Consider the following 19,289-nt stretch of genomic DNA (forward strand, 5'->3'; position numbering starts at 1 on the left):
CGTATTCTTTGCTGGGTAAAAAACTAGACGGATGGTGGGCCCAAAGAGTTGTTCCAGGCAAACGGAGTTAATCCAGTTTTGGCCAGTCACAAATGGCGTTCCCCAGGGCTCAGTATTGGGGCCAGTTCTGTTCAATATCTTTATCAATGATCTGGATAAGGGGATCGAGTGCACCCTCAATAAGCTTCCAGACAACATCAAGTTGGGCTGGAGTGTCGATTTGCTCGAGGGTAGGAAGGCTCTGCAGAGGGATCTAGACAGGCTGGATTGATGGGCCGAGGCCAATTGCATGAGGTTCAACAAGGCTGAGTGTTGGGTCCTGCAGCTGGGTCACAACAACCCCAGACAACACTACGGGCTTGGGGAAGAGTGACTGGAAAGCTGCCTGGTGGAAAAGGACCTCGGGGTGTTGGTCGACAGCTAGGTGAATATAAGCCAGCAGTGTGCCCAGGTGGCCAAGAAGGCCAATAGCATCCTGCCCTGTATCAGAAATAGTGTGGCCAACATGACCAGAGAAGTGAGTGTCCCCTGTACTCGGCACTGGTGAGGCTGCACCTCAAATATTGTGTTCAGCGTCGGGCCCTTCACTGCAAGAAGGACACTGAGGTGCTGGAGCATGTCCAGAGAAGGGTCACGAAGCTGGTGAAGGGTCTGGAGCACAAGTCTCATGAGGAGCAGCTGAGGGAACTGGGGTTGTTTAGCCTGGAGAAAAGGAGGCTGAGAGGAGACCTCATTGCTCTCTACGACTACCTGAAAGGAAGTTGTAGTAAGGTGGGTGTTGGTCTCTTCTCCCAGGTAACAAGCAAAAGGACAAGAGGCAATGACCTCAAGTTGCTCCAGGGGAGGTTTAGCTTAGAGGAGGATATTAGGAAAAATTTCTTCACCGAAAGGGTTGTCAAGCATTGGAACAGGCTGCCCAGGGAAGTGGCTGAGTCACCATCCCTGGAGGTATTTAAAAAGCATGTTAGATGCAGTGTTTAGGGACATGGCTTACTGGTGGACTTGGCAGTGCTAATTTAATGGTTGGACTTGATGGTCTTCAACCTAAGATTTTATGATTCTATGTCTGAGATTTTAACCATATAAAAGTGAGGTCATAAGCGTGTTTTCACAGCAGTCCCTATCTGCTCTCTGCAAAGTATGAAAAAGAGAGCATACAACCTACCGTTCACACTCCATGATCTATTTCTGGTTAGAAGAGCAGGAAAATGCCACTTAAGCATAAACAAACAGTACAACTTATTTTATTCTTTTTCTCATGAGGAAGAGAGTAAAAGTCCAAGTTCCGTATGCGGAATAGAATATAAAACATTCTGTATCTGTTTCTATACTGAGCCTTTACACTTTGTTACACACGTGTCACAGTGCTACTCTGAAAGAAATACTACCCAAGCCACTTTGGCATCCAGTGTAAATCCTTTTTCCTTTCATCCATTCCAGCTCATATTCTGTAAGGATTAAGATCTACTTTGCACACAGAAAGTGCTTTATCAAATGTAAAGTTTACAGCCAGACTGATACAGTATATGACAGCTGTTGAGTTCAGTGATTATTTATTATGACTTGAGGATTCGGCCAATGGTATTTGTATGGCAAGCTGGATGGCTCTAACACATTATTTAAACAGCAACTAATTCCTTCATTAAAGAAGTGTACCCATCCTTTTTTTTCTACAAATCATGTTTATATTGAGACATAGCCCATTTACGTGAGGGTAGAAACAAAACCTCAGAAAGGACCCCTACATCACTGCACCAAATTGCCATTTTTTTGCAGGCATTGTATCAAACACTTTTTATAAAAAATCTGAGCACCAAAAAAAAGCAAACACCTTATTGAAAGGCTGGTTCTGATCCTGATTGAGGCAAGAATCTCTATTCTCATTTCCAGCCTAAATTTGTTGGGTTTATTATTACTACATTTTAGGCTGCTGAATTTCAGCACACATCTACCACTCTACTCAAAGTCAACTGGTTCTTTTTGTGTGACTTTTTCATTTTTTATATTAATAATGCTATATTCTTCCTGCTTTCGACAAATTTCCTCACACACTCCTGATACAATGCCAATGCCAGTGAAACCGTTAAACAGAATTACCGTAAAAATCATCTGCTGATAAACATTATTAGCAAGCTACCCTCAACCTGACACCTCCTTCTAACACCACCTTTTGCTTTCTCTCTTTGACCCAGTTCTTTATCCATCATCTTGCTCTCCAGTTGTCCCTCTATTCTTCAGCTTAATTTATGATTTTCAAGAGGACACTGTTATCAAACTGCATTTCTAACTAGGTGAGCTTTAACATCTTTCCTTTGCCTTCAAAATAATCTGTCTTGAACGATTGCTTGAAAGGATACTGCAGAAAGCTAAAGAGAATGAATAGACCATAAAAAAAATAAAAACTAGGAACTGGCAACTGCAAAGTTATATTCCACCTTGAATGTGCAGATTGAAACCTCGAGTTCATTAAGTTCTGTCAGTGTGCTTACCTCGGCAGCATATGAAGTCACTTCCTAATATTAAAGTTTGCAATCTAAAAAACATCCAGACATGCTGCAGACACTTCATACCGGAAAACCAGAGTCTACTATGACAAAGTATATTTTTCTGGCTGTGCTTTAAGGTTGCTATTTCAGCTTGTATGAGACAGCAGGAAAGAGATTTGTACTGCAAGTGACATAGCAATGGTGGCAGAAGAGAAACATGTTAAAGGAGAAGAAAAGAATAGTTTGAGTACGAGAAAGATAGGAAAAAAGCCTAAATAGAATGAAATGGGAATAGGTAATATTTTCAAAGAATAATGACAAATATGGACAAAGGAGTGTGAGTGGGAAACTAGCAATAAATGTGTCTCTCACTGTATACTTGTAAAGAGATGTCCACGCTGAAAAAGCTGTGATCACAACTTCAATAAAAAGAGCCAAGTGAGCTCAGGCCAGCTAGTTCATGTATTTCTATCACGAAAATGAGTCTAAATGCTTGCTACTCACCTGACACACAGGGCTGGTTTTCAGCCTGCACTCTGTCCTGTGCTAATGTGGCTACAATTTCAGAGTCACAAAGCTGCCACATACAAAGCTCCATCAGTACTTCGGCAATACCTGCCCTAGTACAAAGCACTCCTACTTGCTCATCTTTCACTTCATTCCAGACGAGCCTTGCTAAGGGTCACAGGCACTCTGTGGCAGTAGAAGGGGGAAACAGATGAAGAGCTCATCCTGTTGTATCTGGCCTCTTCCAAGCGTCCGGTACTGCCTTTTTGATTACAACTTTCTATGACTCATACAACATATTAATTGCAAGATACAGTTAGTCATTTGCTTGCGGCATGATCACTGTTTCAGTTCATTATATCTCTCAGTTCAATATGTTACAGTCTGCAGTGGTGGGGGCGGGGGGGGGATGCACCAAAATGCTGTGGTAGATCGTTACTCTAAGAAATAAAAACACAATAGCATTACGTCTGAGAAAGTAAAGCAGCCTCTTTACAGTATGAAAAACTCTTGAATAGCTAAATTTGTGAAGAAGCTATCACAGAACTCGAGTATTTTTGGGGCAAGAAGTTAAAACCTGCTATGAAGAATAACAGAGGCTGAAAATCTTTCCTATTTGAAAGCAGTCTAAAGCGCTTTCGGGCTATGTAGCTGACTCTGACATTGCAGTGACTCCCCTGAAAATTTTAGTGGCTTGGCAATAAAATTTTCCTGGTTTTAAAATCTTTCTTCCCCCTTTTATTATGAGAAAGAGTCTGAGAGACAGGAGAAATAGTCGACTAAGTGACACTGCAAAGGTACTGGTGTAACTAGTTATCTACAAGAGCTGTCAAACACACTACATAAACCATGTTAAAAAAAAAAACAAACCAGAGAAAAGTCTTTACCCCAATCTTTTTCAGTTACAGTAACCAGCATGACAACAGTAACCAGCACATTTTTGAAAAACAACTACAAACTCCTCAATGGAGTATGTTTTTTCCTGAGAAAGAATATGTCCATTTTCATACATAAAAGTGGAATCTGTCAGTGCATTGGAACATGCACTCAATGCACTGAAATACAGCTTGAGAACCTCCTCAGATATGGCTTAAAATCTTCTCCAACACTCAAGGAGAGACAACAAGGTAGGGCATAATATTATCAGATGAACTTCAGAGCCTGGAGTCAAATTGGAGGACCACGGTCTAAAGGCCTCCTACCCCGCTCACCTGTCAGATGAGTCTCCAAAGTGAAACCTGCTTGTGATGGATTTGTGCCAGCAATCAAAATAGGATGGTTCAGCTTCAAGCCATACAGAACTCCCAGAACTTGACTCGCCTGTCTTCCACATCAATGTGACAGACAGCACATACTCTTGGGCTCCTGAGGACTGCTCCTTCTGTCTATCAGAAAAAATGATTGCCATTTTCCAGAGTCCACTCATTTGTGAAGAATAAGACTGAAAATGAGAAGCTATTTACAACAAATGTGTAGATATACGATCCTTCATTTCATCTCTCTTGTGTGCAATGAAATAGTTAACAGTGCTGACATTTATCATCCTACGGTTATCACGGCACCGAGATGAGCGTGATAGCTCACACCTCTTCACATTTCTTGTTCTCTGCAGGCCCACAGAGAGCGAGGCCTTGCTGTGCTGGTTATCGCCTTCTCCAGCTCCAGCAAGCTGCCAGTTCAGCTCAGCCATAACACAGGATTTCATTTTGAGAGAAGCAGCAGTGCGATGTACTGGCTTGTTTCCGAGCTTCGTTTGAACAGATAAATGTTGATGTGTGTGGCATATGTGCCCCGATACCTCGGTCACAAACCAATCAGCTATCACAGAGGAAACTTTAGCAACTGACTTTTGGCCATTTTAGAGTATGAAAGCACCATTTCAGAAAACAGTGGCAGAGTGACAGGTCTGAATTAAAACACTTGCAGCACTGAATATTCCTTTTTAACAGAGTGGAATATTCTTGTTCATTTAGTTCTTTTGCAGAGCAGACACGCATCCTTTAGGTTCAGTGAAATTCCCAGAGGAAAGACAAGATTGTGTCTTCCCTCAGGCCTGCTGAATACATACCCAAGACTGCAGGCTAGGGCAGGCAGCATAAGGAGGACAAAGAAAGCAGATAGGGAGACCCTGGAAAAGGGCTTGATTGGAGTAGACCCACAAGAAATCATGGAATTGATGGAAAAAGGAGCTCAGAAAAGGTCATGTGGAATCTGTGCAGCCTGACGAGTCTGGTGGAGTAGGAGAGAGGACTGGGGAAAAGAACGTGTTCTGTAAAGGCACAGAGAGCAGGGAAGATTTCTTTTCAGGCATGTTTTTTTCATGAGTATAGCTAGCGATTCTGAGTTCCCTACAGAGCTCTCAATTTCTAGCATGTTGGTTTATGTTCTAATAAAACATACTTTTAGAGATTAAATGGCTTTTGGTATGCTCATTACAAAGAAAAAGCAGCACGTGTCCAACTTCAGCCCAACATTAGGTCCTATCAGCAGCTCCAAACTGAAGGAAATGCTTTGGCTGATCAGGAAGGATGAAATAGGGATGAGGATAATTTCTACTTACAGAAATGCCTTTGTGCTGGTTGATCCCACAGCTATTTACAGATTAATTCATGAGAATCTATATTTTGGACTGTTTTTAAATAAAGCTAACTCTGTGGTAAAACCCAGCAAGTCTTGACATCTCATTAGACTATATTTTAGATTGAAATAAGTACAGAAAAGTAAATCCTCTTTTGATGAGAAACTGTTATGAAAATGGCTGACATATTATTTAAGATTTGGAAGCTTCTCATCAAGTATTACCCAGGCCTAGTCCTATTTTGCTTGTGAGTGACAAGCTTTTAGCTTACACGGTTCAAAACCTTAAATTACATGCACTTAGTACTGTGCTCTGTGGTAAAACGAAGCAGAGCTCTCTTTTTGCATGTGCTTTCTGGAGAGAATAGCAAGCACGCAGGGAGATTTCTGCACCTCGTGATAATGTGAGTAAGCGTCTATAGAAACGAAAGCACTATAATCACCCACATGGCTGACAAGCAGGGCTAATGAAAAATGCCCAGCAGAACTATCAGCCTGGCTATGCTGGTTTGGGGGCTCAGTCTAGTAGGTATCCACAGCACTCTGCCGTCACAACACGTTTCCATGCCGCGTTGAACTGGAAGAGGATCAAAAAAGGTGCAGGCTCTGTAGTTATGCCTTGCTCCCTTACAATTTTTTTTCTTTCTCTGGCTTCAGCATGAAGACAGACAGAGCTATACACAGCTTTGGGAGAATGCCAACAGGCTAACAGGGTCATAATATAGGATAAAACCTCCTCCTAATAATATATGTCTGTTCTACAAAGATAAAAACGTATTCCCTATTCCACCTTCAGAGGAGGTCTTCAAAGTCATTTCAGAAACACAACTTAACCAACTCTTTCAGGATTTTTTGGAATACACATTCTTCTTCTGTAAATGAAGTCTAAAAATCATGTTTCTAGCAGCACACATGAGAAAAGAAGGAAAGTAAGGAAGAAAGTACACAATTCATATTTACACTAATACCACTTACCTGCACTTTAGCAAGGAACGTGAAAGCAGTTTAATTTTACTATATTTATAAGGCCTCTTTATAGTAGTAGGAAGGTGTACGTAGGGATAGGATAAACAAGAAGTTTTTAACTGACTAATCTACCTTCTGAGGAAAAACTGCCCTGCTAAAAGCCTTCTAAATTAGCAACAAGATACAGGGAAATTCAGAATCCTTCTACAAATTTATCATAAACCTAAAATCGTGCTTAAACATGATTCAGCAGATTTTAAGCTGACTGATGTGGTTTATCATTTGAAGTGAATGGTACCTGATTCATTCAGAGGAGGGTATGACAGAAAGGCATAGCAGAAAGCACCAATTTCACTCCCTCTTTCTTCACAGTATTGCAGCACACAAGTCTTTACCTTGGGGAACTTGTACATTGCAATAGGCTGCTGAGGAGATGCAGAGTTGAGAGACAAGTAAAATGATACTGCTTTAATATGTAAATGAAAGTGTACACAGTTACATATGCACAACATTGCCATTCCTGTGCAACACCTGCAAACATTATCCAAAGAAACGCCAGCCCCAACACGCAGGCTGTGTGAACATTTAGCTTTGCTTCGTGTAGTGGTTTAGCCCAGCCGCCAACTAAACACCACACAGCCACTTGCTCATTCTCCCCACCCCCAGGCAAATGGGAAAGAGGATTAAAGGAGAAAAGGGAAGGAGATTCATGGGTTGAGATAAGAACAATTTAATAATAATAACAATATAACCATAAAAGTAATAATGATATAGTAATATATTTATATAAAAACAATATATACAAACAAGTGATACACAGTATAATTGCTCCCTACTTGGTGACCAACATCTGTCCTGTCCCAGCAAATGATCCCAAAACAGTTAACTCCCAACACCACAATCCTAGATGAGTGAGAGGCCCAAAAAGAGACCGAGAGAGAACATCGAGAGTCCGAGAGAGATCGGGTCTGAGAGAAACCTCGAAAGAGCACAAGCTTCTTCCCAGTCAGCCCTCCTCTATATACTGGGCATGACGTTGCATGATATAGAATACTTCATTGGCCAATTTGGTCCTTAGTTGTAAATCCAAGTTCAAATCATAAGAGGACTTGTTGGTTCTTTGTCCCGGCCATGCTCCCCCCAGGCGTGTTGTGCTTTTGCACCCTGGCAAAAACACGGGAAGCTGAAAGGTCCTTGATGCGCAGGACCTTGATGCGCGTCCTTAAGGGGCGCAGGAGGGCTGGTTGTTACTCAAAAAGGAAATTCTGGAGGCACAGGAGCGAGCTGTCCCTGTGTGCTGGAAATCGAGCCGCCGGGGTAGAAAACCAGCTTGGATGACAAAGGAGATTTGGGAACATCTCAAAAGAAAAAGGGATGTCTATAAGTCTTGGAAGAATGGGCAGGCATCCAGGAATCAATACAGGGAGGAAGTTAGGGCATGTAGGGAGATAATCAGGGAGGCAAAAGCCCAACTGGAACTTAGACTAGCCTGCTCCGTAAGGGACAACAAAAAGTCTTTCTATAAATATATTAATAACAAAAGGAGGGCTAAAGATCACCTCCAGCCCCTACTGGACTCAGGGGGAACGTTAGTCACTAGGTATGAGGACAAGGCTGAGGTCCTTAATGCCTTCTTTGCCTCAGTCTTTAATAATAAGGTCAGTAGTTCCCAGGTGAGCTGGCCTGTGGTGTCTGAGTGCAGGGAGGGAGAGCAAATCGAAGCTCCTGTGATCCAAGAGGAACGGGTCAAGGATCTGCTTCTTCGGCTGGATGCCCACAAGTCTATGGGACCTGATGGTATCCACCCGAGGGTCCTGAGAGAGCTGGCGGATGTCATTGCCAAACCCTTGTCCATTATCTTTGGGCAGTTTTGGCTCACTGGGGAAGTTCCACTGGACTGGAGGCTGGCGGATGTTACCCGCATTTACAAAAAACGGTGGAAGGAGGATCCGGGGAACTACGGGCCTGTCAGTCTGACCTCGGTGACGGGCAAAGTCATGGAACAGGTTATCCTGAGTGCTATTAATGAGCACATACAGGTTAACCGGGTGATCAGGCCCGGTCAACATGGGTTTATGAAAGGCAGGTCTTGCCAATCAAACCTGATCACCTTCTATGACAGGGTGACCCGCCTGGTTGACGAGGGAAGGGCTGTGGATGTAGTTTTCCTTGACCTCAGTAAAGCCTTTGATACAGTCTCTCACAGTGTTCTGCTTGCGAAACTGGTAACTGCTGGCCTGGATAGGCACACCCTCCTTTGGGTTAAAAACTGGCTGGATGGCCGGGCCCAAAGAGTGGTGGTAAATGGGGCTAAATGTGGCTGGAGGCCAGTCACCAGTGGGGTTCCCCAGGGCTCAGTGCTGGGTCCAGTTCTGTTTAACATCTTTATCAATGACCTGGATGAGGGGATTGAATGTACCCTCAGTAAATTTGCGGACGACACCAAGCTGGGAGGCTGTGTCATTCTGCTCGAGGGTAGGGAGGCCCTTCAGAGGGATTTGAACAGACTGGATCGTTGGGCTGAGGCCAATGGCATGAGCTTTAATAAGGCCAAGTGCAGAGTCCTTCACTTGGGGTATAAATACCCCAAGCATCGCTATAGGCTCGGGGAAGAGTGGCTGGAGAGCTGCCTGGCGGAGAAGGACCTGGGGGTGCTGGTTGACTACTGGCTTGATATGAGCCAGCAGTGTGCCCAGGTGGCCAAAAAGGCCAATGGGATACTGGCGTGTATCAAGAATAGTGTGACAAGCAGGAATAGGGAAGTGATCCTACCCCTGTACTCGGCACTGGTGAGGCCGCACCTGGAATATTGTGTCCAGTTTTGGGCCCCTCGCTTTAAGAGAGATATTGAGCTCCTGGAGCGAGTCCAGAGAAGGGCGACTAAACTGGTCAAGGGGCTGGAAAATAAAACTTATGAGGAGCGGCTGAGGGAGATGAGGCTGTTTAGCCTGGAGAAGAGGAGGCTGAGGGGAGACCTGATTACAGCCTACAAATACTTGAGAAGGGATGGTGGGGAGGTAGGGGAAGGGCTCTTTACATTAGTGTTGGGTGATAGAACGAGAGGAAATGGGTATAAGCTGAGTCAGGGCAGATTCAGGTTGGATGTTAGGAAGTATTTCTTCTCTGAAAGGGTTGTCAGCCACTGGAATAGGCTGCCCAGGGAGGTGGTTGAGTCCCCATCCCTGGATGTGTTTAAGAATAGGCTGGATGATCTACTTAGCGATATGGTTTAATGGGGATTAGGGACGGTTGGACTCGATGATCTCTAAGGTCTTTTCCAACCTAGAAATCTATGAATGAATCTATGATGTCTCAACACCAACTACAAACATCAGAGCACTATCAACATTCTTCTCATAACAAATCCCAAACTAGATCCAAAACACAGAGCTCTTCCGGCTGCTAAAAAGAAAAACAAACTCTGTCCCAGCTGAAACCAGGACATTTTCAAATGCGGTCAGCCATACTGATGACATGACTCGGAGCTTTTAGGCTCTTGGCAATGTTAAACCTGGGGAGGAAACACTTTGTCCTCCCATTTTCAGAGACATTCACTGAACTCACGTCCAGAAACCATCATGAGACAGAAGGCTTCTTACAGTTCCTCTCCTGGTAAAATCATCTGAATTTAAACCACACATCTCACATTTTCTTGAAATGCCATTAAGCAGAAAAAACTTATCATTTAAAAACACTTCCAGTGTAATAATGTATCACAGAACACTGCTGACAATTCAATTAAGGAAACAAGCATGTGTGGGGCTGGTGGGTAATCTGTGTATCAGAAAATCATGTGAATAGATAGCATTTTTCTTCTTCAGCTGTGCTTGGAAACATTAGTCAATGAATCCTGGCAGTATTGAGCAGCAGGAAGCTACATATTAATTCCTTTATTTAATAAAAATGGGAATTAGATGGCGCCAGTGAAATACTGTCCTCACCTAATTTTGCTCTTCTACCAGAAAAAAAAACCCAACTTCTCAGAATTACACTCTGTCTTCCTTGTTATACAGGTGGAGTAACTAATACATTACAGCACTGTACAGAGTAGTGTAGTGTGGTGCTGTATTGCAGCTACACCTCCCATCAATATGCAGGAGCTAGCTTTAGGCTTGGAAGTGTCTTCACCCAAAGGATACTTAATCCTCAAAACGAAAAGGCAAAAAACTTCAAAGGAATCTGTAGGTAGTTAAAGTGCAGTGAACTGTGTTCATTTTGCGAGTTGGAATTCATTTCCCAAGAACACAGTTAAACAGAAGGAAAAGTGGTTAAGCTGGAATGGTCCATTCACCTAGATACCAGAAGGTAATGAGATTTCAGACAATATTATTAAGGTAAAACTAACTGCAGTTTTGTTAAAGAGGCTAATAGGAATGAGTTGACTAACAATTTGAAGTTGATGCTCATTAAGACCATTTCTTACAGTGTTGTGAACGTTCAGGAACTGGGCTTCACATTGGGGCAGCCAGCAGAAGTGATTCCGGCTCTGAGTAGAGGATAGAGAAACACAACAAAGTCAGGTCTAGTAACTCTGAGAAAGACTTTGACAAAGGTCTGATTAATCACACAAAACTTAGGTCTTCCAATTCTTTGCATATTCTGGCTGAACTTTCAATTGGTTTAATATTTTTGGAATAATTTGTGAAAAACTCATTTGTCAGTACAAATCAGGCTGGTTAACTTTTGTTGTCCTTCTAGATTAAAGCATGGTTTGAAAGTAGCACTCTGATTTTCTCCTCACACACAGCTCTCTTAGAATGCCACTAAAACCTTTACTGAGCCCAAAGAAAGAGCAACTCAGGGTTCCACCAGAGATACAGAGCACTCAGATCAGTGGTTTACAGTCCCAAAGTTTAATGGTCACCTATGAAAAGAGGAAGTGAGTGAGGTGATAAATGGAGGCTGGCTTGGACTACAGCTATGGGCATTATACTTATTAACTCATTAACTGTTGCACCTAGAAGATTTTGAAAAAGAAATTTTATTTATCTGTAACAGGTCTTCTTCAGGTGGTTATTTATACATACACTTACATCGTGGATTTTTTGGGTTGTTTGCTTTTAATTTCAGCAGAACCCAAAGGACACAAAAGCCCCATTCCCTCACCTACTCTTCATACTGTTTTACAACCTGTGCCTCAGATTCTCGTTTACTCTCAGTCTCAAAAGTGCCTGACAAAGGAGGGTGGGCTGCATACGCAAGTGTAGGCAACACTAACGCACATACAAGCAACTTATCTTGAAGAACAGTTACAGGTGATCTTTCTTTCATCTCTGAGTGCTTGCCCACATGTAGCTTTACTGTGAACAACACCCACCACCGAATACTTTAATAAGGAAAAGGTCCCAATGTGACTAGTTGAAAGAAAGCGAACTGTCCCAAAGGTGGCATCATGGTGAGAGGCTTTAATGGTCAAGGAAATAATGAAATGAATCTCGGGGTTAGAAACTCTACCCCTTGGATGTGTCAGCTGAAGACACAGGCAGACGAGGAGTCCCAAATCTGGCCAATATAAAGAGAGTAAGCATGACTCATGTTCAATATGTGCAAAAAAGAATCAGTTCTGAAAGCTTGTGGAAAAAGAAAACCCAGACAAATTAGTTTCTTGGCTATGAAGAAATTCAGGGACCTGTAAGTAAAAAAAACCCGAACAAACAAACAAACAAAAAATGAAAGGCAATCCTGAGAGTGTAACTTGTCTTGGACAAACACAGCACACAGAGGAGCCACAATAGTGGTCTGGCTCTCTGTCATGGCCAATGTGATAACTTCCAAAAAAGACAAGAGGACTATCCAAGCTTTTCCATACAGACATTTAGCTTCAAGTACATAGCTCATGGATCATGAAAAGATAGAGGAGGTGTCAGAGCTGTATTTTGAATCCAAAAAGAAGAGTCAGTGTCATAGAAAGAAAAAAAAAAAAAAAGAATGTATTTCCAAGTAAATGCAAAATAGAATCCAAGAACAAGACATACTCACTATTAGAGAGAGTCAATATAGTTGATACAACTGGATGAAGTTTGTCTTCTATCTTAGCCTTGCAAGCAAGAAGCACAGGGATACGGGCATATTTTACACCTTCGTAGCTGCGTGCCTGGCACAAAGATGAGATGGACCTACATTCATGTCCTATGGGGACCACTGCAGTAAAAAAACATAGTCACAGCGTGAATGTGTATGTGCACATTGTGAACACTCATAGTGTGAATGTACATGTTCACAAAGATTCAGAAAATGAAGACACCTCTGAGACATAAGGCAAGAACTTTTCCTCCTGTACAAAGGTCCACCATTGCTATTTACCTTGAGGTCATGTCTGGGAGCTGTAGACAAGGCATTTGCCCACAGTGTTTGATTTTATATGAATGCAGAAGTAAAAGTTGTTTACTTCATTGGCAGCGACATTTCCAGAGAAAAGTCATTATCATTTGGCCAAACGCAATAGCGAAATTTCTATCATTTCAGCCTGTAAGTGGCAACTGGAGGATTTGCCAACAGGAAGACACTAGTCAGTGCTGAACCGCTTAAGATAATGGGCAGGAGTGGGGTCTTCCCCCAGTATCTGTGTTATCCACTACGATGAGCCCCAGTGGGAAAATTGCTGATAGAATTGAGAAAGTGAGCTGAGATAGGCCACCAGCTCCATTATTCACAGCTGTAATACAAGATGACAATTTGCAGATGAGCACAGACAGGGCCTTAGAGCAGCATGTAGCAGTGCAGACATTTCTCTGTGAAGCACAGACCAGAATTCAAGGCTATGAGAGACATCCTTGGGCACCTTCTCACATGTCCTTCTCTTTCTTTCTCTCCTTCAGAGAACACCAGAGTGTCAGTGACAATAGGTAACAGCTTCGTGCTCAACTGCCCTCCCAAATCAAATATAACTATGGTAACATGGAAAATAAGCCCCAAGATTGGAAGCCCCTGCACCTTGGGATACAGAGCTGATCAGAACAAGACAGACAGAACAAACTGCAGTGACAGCATGGACTGGAAATTCAGACCAGATTGGGATCCTGCCCTTGAGATACGGCAAGTGGGAATAGCCCATGAGGGAAATTACACCTGTGAAGTAGTAGCAACAGAAGGCAATTTCCACAAGACGTACCACTTGACCATGCTGGGTAAGGGACTCCTTCCTCAATTCACTCCAAAGGATCATGTCTGGGCCTTGAAGCTCCTCTCCACATGCTCCAGGAGAAGCATGCAGTGAAAAGAGGAGTTTCTTGCTGGGATAAACTGTCATGCATTTCATTGATAGTAGCTCTGTGTCTCCCTTCTCCTTATTTCCCCAAAATCTTCTCCCTTCTGCTGCCCCCTTTTCCACTGTCTAGTTAGAAACAACAGGTGTGAAGCTGTTTCCAAGGTACCAAAAGAGGATGCTGCATATGCATTTGGTTATCCCGCAAGATCAATCATTAATACACTAATTTAAGAGAACTACAGCATGTGACAGTAACAGTTCCAAGTGCTGAGATACTCTGTTAAACATGGGATGTTCTTACCCAGACAGTAAGAACGGATCCCTTTCCTCTTACGCTGCCACTCAGATACATTTCAAACCACGTGTATGATGGATGCTTTGGACAAAAGTCTAATTCAGCCCTGTACTTGGGATAATTCCCTACCGCAATGCCCAGGGCAGCCTCCTCTAATGGTTTGTGCTGTGGTAACTCACCCGAATGGGGGAGAGTTGTCCAAAAGGAATAAAGAGACATGGCCTTTGGCTCTCGTGACTTTGGCCCATATCGCTGTAATGGGATGGCACGTCCAACCTTATTCTTCTCTTTTCACTGTGTTCATTTTGGGTAGACAACAAGAACATCCTATCCCAACTGCAGCAAACTAACTCCTTGTATCCTTCCTGACGCTTTGCAGTGCCCCCCAGGCTGACCCTGTACTGTGATGACCACGGGAACCCCATGTGCAAGGCAGCGGCAGGGAAGCCGGCTGCTCAGATCTCGTGGGCCTTAGAGAGCAACTCCAGCCTTCAGGAAGAAGGCCATGACAACGGGACAGTGACTGTTCTCAGCAAGTTCCTGGCATACAGCACCAACGTGACTAATACAACCTGCATTGTGTCCCACCCAGCTGGGAACCAGAGCAAGTCCATAGCCTGTCATTCCTCAGGTAAGCTTCCCTGTGTGCCTTTGGCATTCGAAATCCTAGTTAGCCTCCTGTGCATGCTCTTGTTCCTTCTAGGAAGGAAAATCTATAGAATCTATAGAATCTTTCAGTGAAGTCCTATATAGACAAGAGTACCACCCTCAACTGCTTTTGCCCAGAAACATCACCAGCGTGTTTGTGTTCTAGACACTATTTCCTAAAGGTTTCTTCCCTAACAAGGATATAAAGAAGTGTGGTAGTATTCTTTCGGTAGTGGAAATGTTGCTGGAAACAGAGACAAAGCAGCCATAATCTTAGTGTTAAAATATCACTTGGAAGCAGAACACCAGCAAAATTTTTTTAAGATGCAAATGTAAAGTCTCTTGCTCAGATCATGGTGAGAGAAAGACAACCAACTCTTGTGTGGCCAATAGAAACATATAAATCACTTCATTCTGAGTTGTGAATATCTGACACTGTATGACATTTGGTTTCTGGGTTTTGATTTTTTTGTTGCTTTTGAAAACTACACATGAGTTGCAGTACTGAGATATGCTGAGTCCTTAAGAGGAGCTCAGGTATGGCTTAGTGAAAAAATATCATGAGTGTCTACTATGAGATTCATGAGATCTGCTTTTGTCTCTGACACAGACTCTATTCGTGTTTCTCAGACAAGTTTCATTACTGACTTTCTCTTCTGCTAAAGGGGATTATATTTATTTTATGAGCATGCTGAAAATGTGCGTATGTGCTAAACTGGCTTTAATCTTATGCCGAAATAATAAAGAAACTGAGCAGTAAGAAGATATAACTAAGACTAGCTCTTTGTGTTTAGAGAAGAACGGCTTTATCCTTCATATCTCCATCATTCTTTGTTTCCTGAGTGTTATCACCTTCATGGCTGTCATCTACTGTTTTAAGCTCCACAGAGACAGGTATGTATGATAAGGAAAGACTGCCTAGTGCTCAAAGAAATCTTTAAGCACTGTTTGTGTCTTGAAATCCTATGATTCTGTCAGTCTGTGATGCTATGAATAACTGAATTAAACACAGTAAATATTGTTATACTGCAGACACTGTGTGTTGCACACATCTTCACTGAATAATGCACCTGAGTAAAATATAAACAGGTAGAGGTTGGCAGAGGATCCTCATTGCATTGCCTGCTACGCTAAAGGGGGGCTCTTCATTCTCATAGGAAACTGGGAGAGTAAAGCTGTTCTTCAGATACTGTGATAGTCTGTCAGTGTCTCTCGTTTCAATCAGCAGGTTGGTTCTGCTGCTAAAAAGTTCTATCAAGTGCCAGAGGACTGATCAGTGCTATCCTGCCATATCAACAGAGGCGACAGCAGATTGTATCTGTATTTATGAGAAAGCTCCCTGGGTGAAGCTGGACTCTAGCCCCTTCAGGATTTGCTGTGGGGAAAAAAAAACAGTTCCTAGGAAAAACTACAGAAATAATTTGTGCAGAGAAAGGCTGAACTAGCATCACACCTGTACTAAAAGCCTCAGCTATGTTCCCTCCTTCCTCTGTTCCAAAACTGTTTTTCTCCCAAACTTTCTCCCTCGGAGGTAAATAATTAGTTCAATACAATTTCACTAACCGCAAATTGAACATCCTTCTAGAGGACTTAGGTTTTCATCTTCTGCTTCCACTGTGTGCTTAAGCTCCCACAAACACGAGAAAAGATCTCTAAAAAAAGTCAAGGTGTCATAATTTCAGGACCAAAAGTCAATGAAAGACATGAGAAGGCTTTTTGGCTTTACTCTTGATGATGAGAAAAAGAAATGTTTCATGAGCTTATGATCCAAGAAACTAGGCTGTGATCCAGCCAAATCTAGGATTGAGGAAGGAATTTGCTTTAATATTTGTTTTCTTTTTCACAGACTGTGCCACAAAACCAAACCTCCTGAAACTGCTCCTACCTATTCCCCACAGGTAAGGAGAATGATGCAAATTAGACCATCACCAAATCAGGGATCTTCTGGTAGCTCTGAAAGCATGGTCAGTAAAGGGAAACCATTAGACTTTTATTCTCTCCTTTCAGCAGGTGCTACTGTCTCTCATATGTTTGCTCTTAGCTGTATCTGTGGACAAAACAAAGCCTATCGTCACCATAATTCTGACTAGGAGCAAACATTAGAGGCATGTTCCAACAGCAAGGGCTCAGCATCCACCATCCCTTGTCTTAGCAAGGAGTGAGTTCCACCACATCTCCCTGGTCATATCAGATACATTGGCTACAATTGCTGTACAAACAACACTCGGGAAGGGAGCCAGTATCATGGGCTGGGGAGTATTAAGAAAGCTGTTAGTAAACAAGAAGATTAAACTGCAAAATTAACAGACACAGGGGAAAAAAAGAACATCCATCTTGGCATCCAGAATGATAATGGCAAATTTTGAAAGCCACTCTTTATCTTGTATGGTCAATCCACAATCAAAGAACCAATCATACTCACGACAAAACATTTTACAAAATAATGGAAGGAGTTCTGAGCTGCAAGCTCCAAGGTATTCTTGAATTCCCTATGCCATTACAAGCTTCCTGTGTAGCTGAGCAATTCACTCATCAGCTCTGTGTCTCTATTCTCTGCTACCAAATATAAACAGCAGCATTTCTATGCAGGAAAGATATGTTACATCTATATTGTGATTATCTGTGCACCTACAGCAGACACTAGGCTAAAAGTCTGCCATCAACTTAAAAAGGTGTTTCGGTTTCGATTTCTGAAAAGACTTGGTCAATTCTCATCATTATTATTATTATTCCTCCTGTTCTGCTGCCCCACCTCTCAGCTGTTCCTGACAGATGTGGTTGCATTAACGTAAAATAATGGATTAAGTACCAGTGTTCTTGCTGTCATATCGCACAACTTTCATTAGCGTGTCTGTAGACTGAAATTGTGGACTGATGGAGGAACCAATCATGGTCAAGACTGTAGCATGTTATTTGCTCTTTCTAGACAATTGGACCCTAATACAATTTTTTTCAGGCCAAAGTAAGTAGGGCAGAAGAGAAGGAAAAGGAGACAGGTGAACCAATAGCTCAGCTTTACCCCGTAAATCTTTGACAGAAACAGCAGTACACCTTCTTTGCTAGAAAAATCAATAGATGTTTTTTTCTTGAGCCCAAGTGGAATAAGTATGGGAGCGCTATTTCCCAGTTACATTCTTCAGTCCAGACGAGAGGCTTACAGAGTCTTGCCATCTAAACTACTCCTTGTATTTAGAGTTTTTGGTTTTGTTTTGCTAGGATGACCCAATGGAAGTGGAACCTTATACTACTTATGTGCAGAAGGAAAACATAATCTACAACTCAGTGTCTGATCTGACAGTGGGGCAGAATCTTCCACAAGGACTGTCACCAGCAACGTGAATGATTCCACAACACTGGAAAGGGGGAGAGACACTTTGAAAAAGACTGGTTATAGAAAGAAACGAAACTTCTCAGACGATTTCTTCAGATTTTGGGGCAACATAGCTCACTAGGTCTGTTCAAACACCTGTGCTTGCTGACGAGCCTGTATAGTTCTTTCTTTTCCCCCCTGTTTTGCCTTCTTCCTTGGGAAAGAAAACAGATTTCCTGATATTCCTTGGGATAATGTCACTGACCCCATACCGTAGTTTCTCCTGGAAAAGCTGTTGCAATCAGTCTTCCTTTTGCTGCTCTTACCTTGGAGAGTTTTGTGGGTCACTTCTAGGCATTACTTTGATGCACTTGACACTATGTTGCACATATTTGGGAGATGGGAGGAGTGTAATATCTGAACTAAAACGAAACACTCGTCAATCAACAGCCACTTTTTTCTAATTCACAAATTTCTAACACAGTGGCCTGAGTACTGATCATCACAGAATAGCTCAAATGGTGGAAGATATTGGTAAGGAAGACCTTTAATCCTCCAGTTCTGAAAAGGAAATGAGTGACGAATTTAGAAGGTCATCCACTACGAAAAATATTTCACTAACGTGAATAATTTGTCAGGTTCATATTCGGTATTTCCACTAAATGTGTTCATTCTGTATTTCAGATTATTGTTACGATTACTTTTCCATAAGATTTTCTGAAGTATGGTTTTCCTCTCTTTCTTAAAAGTATTTGCATTAAGATTCTGTAAAAGAATTATGTTACTCAAATCTGGTAAGCTACTTTTAACAGAAACAAACATCAAATAATTCACAAAACGAAACAAGTTCAAATATATCTTCTATAACTGTGCAATAATTTACAAAAATGATAAAACGCTTGTTAATTCTAGCCATATTTCTTTCAACTACCACAACTGAAGATTTTTTTCATTCATATGTCTAGATGTTTTATTGATATTTTTTAAAATATACTTGCAAATTCACTTTTTTCTATATAAATTAGCTTATATATCTTAATGTGTCTCATGTTGAGGTGACTTATTCTCACCTTCTCAAAATATCCTTTGGGAATAAGTCAAATTGTCCTTTATAAACTAGCAGTTTTCAAACTTTTTGGACTGATGCCTTACAAGCTAAAGTATGAGCAGGCTTTACAGTAAGAGTAAAGAAACCCATCTGTAAACCTCTGTTTACTATCTCTTATTTCAGTATTTTGAAAGACTGACTGGGTACCTGGTCTGATGATAGGATCAGAAGAATTAGATTTCTCC

General features: G+C 42.1%; 1 protein-coding gene across 1 annotated transcript in view; it reads left to right on the plus strand.

Annotated features, from left to right (window-relative positions):
- Positions 1–19,018, plus strand: part of CD200R1 (CD200 receptor 1) — a 62,955-nt gene extending 43,937 nt beyond the window's left edge. Inside the window, exons 3-7 of the mRNA XM_086622812.1 lie at positions 13,355–13,663; positions 14,418–14,669; positions 15,481–15,580; positions 16,533–16,584; positions 17,903–19,018. Coding sequence (XP_086478938.1) covers positions 13,355–13,663; positions 14,418–14,669; positions 15,481–15,580; positions 16,533–16,584; positions 17,903–18,025 — 836 coding nt within the window. The 3' untranslated portion in view covers positions 18,026–19,018. The remainder of the gene's footprint in view (positions 1–13,354; positions 13,664–14,417; positions 14,670–15,480; positions 15,581–16,532; positions 16,585–17,902) is intronic.
- Positions 19,019–19,289: the final 271 nt, after the last annotated feature.

The sequence above is a fragment of the Tauraco erythrolophus genome, chromosome 1 (genome assembly GCF_009769465.1).
Source record: "Tauraco erythrolophus isolate bTauEry1 chromosome 1, bTauEry1.pri, whole genome shotgun sequence".
Lineage (NCBI taxonomy): Eukaryota > Metazoa > Chordata > Aves > Musophagiformes > Musophagidae > Tauraco > Tauraco erythrolophus.